The sequence below is a fragment of the Phalangium opilio genome, unplaced genomic scaffold (assembly GCF_054372755.1).
Source record: "Phalangium opilio isolate 3A_F unplaced genomic scaffold, DU_Popi_V2 ptg000387l_1, whole genome shotgun sequence".
In the NCBI taxonomy this organism is placed as follows: Eukaryota; Metazoa; Arthropoda; class Arachnida; order Opiliones; family Phalangiidae; genus Phalangium; species Phalangium opilio.
Genome location: NW_028324233.1, coordinates 118417 through 127654, shown reverse-complemented (window position 1 = coordinate 127654; position 9238 = coordinate 118417). Strand labels below are relative to the sequence as shown.

The following is a 9238-nucleotide window of genomic DNA, read 5'->3' as shown; positions in this document are numbered from 1 at the left end:
TTCAAAATTATCATATATAATTTTCGAGTCATTATTTCTAAAAGACCATCCCCCTTAATTTTTTACATATTATTCAGAAGCACCCTGTATACAGGGTGGAAAAGATCAGAGTGCACACATTTTTCAGACATTTTATAAAAAAACTCGAGATGAATGAGGAAATTAATTGTAATCCATTTTCCAGACTCATGGCAATTGAATTAAAGAATTCTCTGGCATCCACCATACAAATCGTTCATGTATGTTTCAAATTATCACAAAAATGAGAATTTGTAAGAAATCAATACAATAATGTTAATGAAAAATTAGTTTTTGTAAGATATCATAAATATTGCAAGATTAATCCTGCAACAAACAGAAAATTAATGTCCTTCAGCGCAAATGTTCGATGGGTCTTCCTGATGTAGACATTCATCAAGTCTACTGGCCATTGATTCGCGGGACTGGCGAAGCATTCCTGGGGTGATGTTGGCAATGGCGATTCTTATTCTGGCTTTAAGGTCGTCGGGTAAATCTGGTTCAGTTGCGTATACCTTTCTCTTGACATAGCCCCAGAAGAAGAAATCTAACGGAGTTAGGTCACACTCTCAGAAAAAAGTGTGCAAAGCTAGTCCAAACTTGCACAAATGGATCCAATTTTAGGCGTATTTTGAAAAATTGTTCAAATTTGGTACATACATTCCAAAGTCAAACCTTTGGTCGATTTTCCGTTCAATATGGGTAAAAAGTGTGCAAAGCAAGTCCAAACTTGCACAAATGGATCCAATTTTAGGCGTATTTTGAAAAATTGTTCAAATTTGGTACATACATTCCAAAGTCAAAACTTTGGTTGATTTTCCGTTCAATATGGGTAAAAAATGTGCAAATGCACAAGCCTTTTCTTTTTTCTGATTAAATTTATAAAGCTTTAAGGTAAGATATGGGCAAGCATGCAGGTGGCCTTTATCTTCCACGTTTTTTTAAATTTGAGTACTTTGACATAAGTGATTTTATTCGTATTTGTGATTTGGCTTAGCGGTTGGTTTGAATTATTTGGTTGGTTTGGCCAATTTTACATAGTGATTTGACCGATTTAATAATAATCTGCCAAACACTCAACTTACACGTATAATTCTACACCTACTATTTCAGTCTGGTAGATTGAACTTAAGCTAATTTGGCTCTCCCACTGTTGAAAACAACTAAGGTTTAGAAATTGAAATACAAAAGTAACACAATTAAAACTAATAACACAACAAATTAATTCCAACAAAAATCGTCGAGAACATTATTATTAAAAAGCCATTATTGGTCTTTAAAATTGGTTTAAATTTTTATCTAACTAAAACGTTAGAATTTAAATTAAACGTTAAAACATATTTGTGAGAAAGCCTTTTTTTGGAAAATACGGTATTATAAGTGCTTTTGGTTAGTATTGACGAAGGCGTTACCACCTGTCAGTCAAACTTCTTTCAACAAGTAAAAATTCCATTGAAACGCGTCACTGTGCCGAGGGTCGAGGAAAGGTTCAGGTTAAGTCTTAGGTTTAAAGACAAAGAAAAACCCATATCCAGAGGTACCTCTCGGCGCCTCAGTAGCTGTCACGTGACCAAATAGCTACAAAGACTTCTTTTCAAAGAGTTTTCGGAAATTCTTTTGACCATTTATTTAGCCAGTAGAACTTGTACTCAACAGTAGTGAACAAGAAAACCGTTCTTTAGCTTGATGAAATTTCTCTGCATATAGTGATCACAACGTTTGCTACTCTCGCGCCATTTTGAGAGTTGTTCGTAGAAGAAAAGAATATCTACATTTCATTAAAGGTATGACTTCAAAATTTTAAATTAAATTATGCTTCGTCCAACGAAAGAAGAGATAATAATTACCATAGAATATTCATACATCTTTCTTTGGTCGAAGTGTAGTATAGCAAAAATTTGATACTAAGCTAGCTATCGATGTTTTCCAGATTTCTTTTCCTTAATTTTACATTCATCATTTTTACTTACCAACAAAGTAAATTTTCGATAATAATGAGAATTCCCTACATAAGTTAAGGTAAGCTTTTTATCCATGTATTCTATATATATTCTATTTCCGGCTGGAAATATAATATAGTGTAATGTGAATTTTATGTTCTTTATTCATTGTGTCAATGACTTTTAGAGTGCTCTAAGAGCAGTCGGAGCAGCTAAATTGAATAATAATTTAATAAATTAAATCACTAGTTAATATAGACTAGCTTTAATTCTTGGATTTGTAATCTGTAACTGACCCCTTGAAACGGATCGATGGTACGCGCTCATACTGAAATTTTAATCTAAGGGTTTTAGATATTACGAAAATAATTAATTTCGTAAGACTATATTTGAGTGGAATTTTTCGCGCCAGATCTTTGGTCCTGCCCATTTCGGTTAGAATTGCTTGAAAAGAAAAAAGGGGTAGCGGGCCCGCGGGGGGTACATTCCCCAACCCTCTCTTGGCTTTGTTCACCACACTCTCCTCGCACGGGACGAAAGGTTGGTTTTCAAAGGCGCTTGTTGAGGGTTCCCGCTAGTTTTATACCGTGAACAAGGGCTTTTGAAAACCCAACTTTACCCTGGTAAGCCTATTTTTAGTTAGCTCGGGAGTGGAATGCGGCCACTCCTGCGTTTGCCTTTCTGGGCCACGACTTTTCACCGCCGATCGTCGCCACAGATTTCAAAGGAGAGGTGACACGACGAAGTAATATTTTTAAAGGAGGAGTGACGAGTGAGAGAGTTTTGGGAGAAAAATAATTAATAAAAAAACTATTTTAACTAAAAAGTCCATCTGCGAAAACCATCAGCTGTTTAGATTTCGATTAGAATGTTTACTTTTTGATTAGAATGTTCAGATTTTGATAAGAATGTTTAGATTTTGATTAGAATGTTTAGATTTTGATTAGAATGTTTAGATTTTGATTATAATTTTTAGATTTTGATTAGAATGTTTAGATTTTGATTATAATTTTTAGATTTTGATTAGAATGTTTTGATTTTGATTATAATTTTTAGATTTTGATTGGAATGTTTTGAATTTGATTAGAGTGTTCAGATTTATATAACAATTTTTAAGCCATCAGTATTAACCACACATAGCCCAAGTTGTAGCATTTACAAATAAATGGCAAATAAATGGGTTTAAACATGTAACAGGTTTTAGAATATAATATAGGCCGGCTAAAGTTAGCAATAGCTCTGTTGTAATTTTTTCAAATCAAATTTAATTTTAAGTTAAGATCTTTCCACCAATGAAGTGTCTTTACTGTAATGTCTTATGTTTTTGAAAGGTTGCAATTCATGACCTCAAAATGGTTTTTGCGTGCTCTATTTGTGTTCACCCCAGGGTGAAAAAACAGTCTTATAAGTCATGGCTAAAACATTTGTTTGTGCTTCACTCGCACGAACCTAAATGAAGTTTTAAATGTGCCTTCGAACCTTGCACACGCATATTTCAAAAATATGTGTCGCTAAAAAGTCATGTTTACCGAAACCACGTAGGAAAAGGTATCGTAACTGTTCCTGGATGTTTAGCAAACGACTCCAATTCAGAATTAGAAGATAGTGAACAATTTGCGGATGAGGAAATAGTGAATAATGATTTACAAATTAGTGACCTTGAGAGAAGTGCTGCTTTAATGATTCTAGGAATACGCGAGAAACATAAAATACCAAATTCAGCTGCCATAAGTATGTCAAATAGCTTCACCGATCTATTGGAACAATCAATTGAGGTGTCATTTAACTTACTACGAAAGCCAGGTGACGACGAATCTGGTAGAAATTTCCATGTTAAAAAAATTACCTCTGGGGTTACATCTATTATTAAGTCAGAATACAGGTTACATACATATTGCAAAGAACAGTTAAATCTTGTAGAGCATATTGAATACACCGTCGGAACTAGAAAAGTCAATAAGTCTATTTTCAAAGATACCCTAAGCTATGTGCCTGTTATTGAAGTCCTTAAGCATCTTTTAGCGCATGATGACGTGTGGAGTGACTATTTAAAAGTGGACAAAAGAAATGTGAACTATATGGTAGATTATCAAGATGGTGCCATTTGCCAAGCGCATCCATTATTTCGTGTAGACTCCAAAATATTAAGACTTCATTTCTATTTGGATGAGGTGGAAGTTGTTAATCCACTAGGGGCCAAAAGAGGGAAGCACAAAATTTGTTTAATCTATTATGCAATTGGAAATTTTAGTCCTGCCTACAGAAGCAAATTAAGTAGCATTAATTTAGCTATGGTTATTAAATATCCCGTCCTAAAAAAATACGGCTATAATAAATGTTTAAAGCCATTATTGGAAGATTTGGTGCTTTTACAAACTCAAGGGTTTGAAATAAGAAGTAAAAAAATAATTGGGGCTTTAGCAACCATTTCTGGGGACAATTTATCGAGTCACGGTGTAGGTGGGTTCCTTCAATCATTTTCCTCTGGAAGAGTGTGTAGGTTTTGTATGACCAAGAAGGAACATTTATCTCAGAAATTAGACGAAAACGATATGATTATTAGAACTGAGGATATTCATAAATACCATCTAGAGGCAATTCGTGAAAATCCAGATAACATTCCAATATATGGAGTAAAAAGCTCTTCCCCATTTTGCGTGTTACCGCATTTCAAAGTAACCCAGTCACTGCCCCCAGATATAATGCATGATTTCTACGAGGGGTTAGTACCCAGAGTGCTAAAACTGTGTGTAAACCATATGATTAGTGAAAATTATATTTCTCTGGATGATATAAATGCGAAATTAGAAAGTTTTCCCTTAGGAGAACTTAATGTAAAAAATCGAAGCGTACCGATAACCAAGAGTGTACTTTCTGGCAATGGTACACTCGTTGGCACAGCGTCCCAAAAGAAATGTATGTTAACGTTTTTCCCTCTCATGTTCGGTTCGTTTTTCCCTGTTGATGACAAATATTGGATTTTATTGTTAACCTCAGTTGAAATTGGAGAAATAATCATAGCCCCCGCAATAAAAAAAGAATGGCTTCCTTATTTATATGATTTGATATACGATTTCAATTGTATGTTTAATGAAATCCCAAATTCCCGATTCACTCCAAAGGGACACTATTTGATTCATAACCCTCGCTTAATTTACGAATTTGGGCCTTTAGTTCGTCTCTGGTGTATGCGCTTCGAAGCGAAACATCAATATTTTAAACAACTTGCTGCTATATCTAGAAATTTCAGGAACATTGGTTACACAGTCTCTAAACGTCATCAGTTACTTCAATGCTGGGAAAGAAGTGGGGAATCGGGATTTGAAGATGATTCATTTGTAACCCCAATGAAGATTAATTTTTCCAATCTTCCGTTTGGTTTAAAAGAACATTTAAGAATGTACATGGAATATTTAGTAGACGCGAAAGTTACTCAAATTGCCTCCACCATTCGCGTTAATTCAATAACATACAAAGCAGGATATGTATATTGCCTCAATGTGAATAGTGACGACCTCCCAGTATGTGTGAAAATCTACTATATTGTACAAATAACTGAAAAATGGTATATATGTTGTCGGCCATTACTAATAACAAACTTTATGAAACATTACAATGCTTACTGCGTGGATGAAAATAATGGCTGGTGTATTTTTTCCCCCGGTGAGGAAATTGATAACTACGCCTTAGAATTATATAAAATTGACGCAAACGCAGTTTTAGTCTTTAATCACAAACTATGTAGCAGAGATTAATTTCCATCTTTTAAAGAAAATGATGTCTAAACAAAAATTTGTTTAGAGTTTTAAGGATGGCAACAAACCATTTGAAATATCACGTTACGTGCAAGGAAAAAAAATTAGTGTTTCAATGCGGTGATGTCAGCAAGGAAACATTTATTCAAGAACTTGAGACTCTTTTTGAAATCAATCAAAAGATTAAATATGTCCAGGTTGAGGACAAGGATTTCAATGATTTCGTAAACCACAACTTTGATAGTGGGTTACCCGAAAATAAGTCGAAATTAAACTTGGTTTTAAAACCAAATGATGTTGTTTTGGAAGAAACAAGCACTATCATCCGTATGGAAAGATCTAGGTATTAAAAATTCATATTCATCTAAAATATATAAACACGTTGAAATTATTCTTCCAAATTTTTAGTTCTTCGAGCATAACAAACCCGGGTCAATCATTTGGATTAAATAGTGATTCTCTGAAGTCGATGACAGATGAAGCCTTTTGCAGAGAAGCCTCTTCTACAACAGCTCTAGAAGAATTATCCATTCCTAGCCCTTATGTAGTTCCTAGACTCCCGGAAACTATTAGAAAAATGATTGAGAGCAAGAATCCCCATGTATTTAAGAGGGAATACAAGGCCCAAATTGTACGAATCTTGTTTGAAGACATGAGTAGATACAAAGAGTAAGAGTAGTGTGCATTCGCTCGTTTTTGTACCTTTTGATAATATAGCTTAATTGTAAAATTCTAAGGTATCCGACAAAGCAAGAACGGAATAGAGTTTGTAGTGCTTTGGTTGAGAAATACCCTTTTCTAGAAGACAGGTTAAAGCACCCAAACAACAATGGATATGTAAAGAGATAAGTTAGATGTGATGTTCATTTTGTTTAATATTAAATACTTTTAGAACACGTGGCTCGAAAGTTTGAAAACTAAATACCGTCACGAACGGGCTAAAAACAGTAGTTCAAAGATGGTCGAAGAAATGAAGAAAAAATATGCAAAAAAACGTAAGCTTCCAGCAGAGGAAAATCCCACAGGAGATGAAGAATCTGAGGAAAGTCAACCCAAGCCAAAAGAGCCCAAAATAAAAAGGTCAACTCAATTGGTGAGTCCTGTGTTTAACTAAAATAGAAATATAATCATTAATCCTAACAAGCCTTTTTTTCTTTCATCAGAACCTTTCCAGCATAGCCGAAGATGAGGAAACTATACAAGCTCATTTATGGGCTATGAATAAAGAATTGGAGAAATCCAAGCCCAACGAGAATTTAATTGAAGAAAAAATGAAACGTACAGCTGCTTATAGACAGAAATATGCTTTCCAGCATTCTGTGCCCGACGTAATTAGGATGTTTCCCGTTTTGTCGAAGAGTAAACAAAGTAATAATTATTTTAAGGGATGATGGAAGTTATATTAAATAGTGTTAAAGGGAGGTTGAAATGGAAAATCAAGTGATTTTTAACGATTCTAATATTAATTATAAGATCTATCTGCATAGTAAAACATTTAGAAAAAATTACAGAACAATTTTAAAAATCGAAATACATTGAGAATTCACGGACAATTTAATGTTTGAACCTACGACCAATCGTGTAACAACGTGCCTTTATTCCTTTACACGCGCTATATCGAGCGCAATTATAGCACGAGATGTGATAAACAATGCCCAGGATGTGACAACAGTGAAAACTTTGTTAGCTGAAGGGCAGGGCGTTACACGATTGATCGTTCAAGCTTTAATTTGTCGGGGAAATCTAAATCTTTCTTGATTTTAAAAAATATTCTGGGATATTTTCTGAATAAATGTTTTACTTTGCAGATAGGTCTTATAATTAGTAGAAGAATAGTTTAATAATCACATGAATTTCCTTTTCACCCTCCCTTTAACTAGCCAACTAAAAGCATACAAAAGTAGTGTTTATCAGGCCTTCTCTAAATATATTCCACTATAAGTAATTTGATTAGCATGAATCAAATATAAAACTTTCCGGACACCGTTTTTTATGGTAACAATTCTAGTCTATTGTAGTTGAAACATTTTTAAATCCTTTATGAAATGTGTTCGTAGATTGCCTAGAACTCTATCTGGCCGTGGCTTTTAGCTTCTCGTTGTATTTTAATAGTATAACTTTGCTAATGACCTATCCTCTTTCTGCACAGCTCATTAAAGAACTGAATATGCTGTGTAACATTCACCCATCTGCTGAAAAGGTTCTCTACCTACGTTTCCAGCCCATCGCGACAAGAATTTTGCAATTGGTGCAGAAAAAGAAAAATGCTAAAGCTATTTTGTCCATTTTAAAAGAAAAATGTCAAGTTATGTCAGATGATGCTTTTAAAGGTAAATACAAACATAGCTGCGATTAACTTTTATCAGTAATATATTTTTGTTTTGCAGAATTGCAAATACGGGCTTCAATTTTATTATTACCGTGCTTATTTGGAGAATCAACAAAATTGTTTTTTACTGCTGATGTGAGATTTGCATTTTGAAACCTTTTTCTCCAAATTCTAAATCCTGCTTGATCATAAATTTTAATTTGTGCTCCTTTTTATAGACGCCTGAGGAAGCTACCCCTATAATCTTGTTTTCTGACATAAATTATCTTGATGCTGCAGCCGAAGTCCAAGTTGAGTCTGAAATCTTTGAAATTGGCTCTACCGAAGAAGGTGCTGTTTCTGTTTTTGCCGCATATTACGTGTTTCATATGCAATATCCGAAACCACTTGTGAAAACAATGGAGTATCTACAAAAAATTGTCTTCAAAATTGATTCCGGAAAAACTTCCAACGCTATGCTAAATGCAACATGCTTTCTCTGTAATAAATGTATGTATGTTGAAATAAATATTTCAGAAAGACATCTTAAACGTGACCTTTTCATATTACCTATCAAATAGCTTTACAATATTACTGGTTAAATGTCCCAAAATGGGTAGATTAAAGCCCCAAAGTTATGCGTTAAATCCCCGAAACTGGACGATAATAGGGCTTAAACTGATCGATAAAACCCACGAAATAAAACGACAATAGCCTCGAAACTGAACGATATGTCTCGAAATTGAACGATAATAGCCCTGAAATGAATGATAAAACCCCCGAAATTGAACTTTAATAGCCCCAAAACTGAACGATAATACCCCTTAAATTGAACGAAAAAATCCGAAATTGAACGATGAATAGCCCTAAAACTGAACGATAATACACCTTAAATTGAATGCTAATAGCCGTGATATTGAACGAAAAAAAACTAAATTGAACGATAATAGCTCTGAAATTGAACGATAATAGCCCTGAAATTAAAAGATAAAACCCTCTAAATTGAACGTTAATAGCCCTGAAATTGAACGTTAATAGCCCTGAAGTTGAACGGAAAAAACCCCGAAATTGAACGATAATAGCCCCAAACCTGATCGATAATACTCCTTAAATTGAACGAAAAAAAACCGAAATAGAACGATAATACCGCTTCAATTGAATGTTAATAGCCCTGATATTGAACGAAAAAAAACCTAAATTGAACGATAATTGCTCTG

The 9238-nt window shown here is 34.1% G+C and overlaps 1 protein-coding gene and 1 long non-coding RNA gene across 2 annotated transcripts; both read left to right on the top strand.

Moving 5' to 3' along the window:
* Positions 1–846: 846 nt before the first annotated feature.
* On the top strand, positions 847–4973 carry LOC149597144 (uncharacterized). The gene is made up of 5 exons (XM_089861223.1): positions 847–850; positions 906–912; positions 1726–1802; positions 3501–4633; positions 4956–4973. The coding sequence occupies exons 1-5, from the start codon at positions 847–849 to the stop codon at positions 4971–4973; spliced, it is 1239 nt and encodes a 412-aa protein (XP_089717349.1).
* A 2970-nt stretch (positions 4974–7943) lies between these two features.
* LOC149597143 (uncharacterized) lies at positions 7944–8282 on the top strand. Its single transcript, XR_016379310.1, has 3 exons — positions 7944–8043; positions 8101–8177; positions 8261–8282. It is a non-coding gene; the product is annotated as an uncharacterized LOC149597143 (long non-coding RNA).
* The last annotated feature ends 956 nt before the right edge of the window (positions 8283–9238 follow it).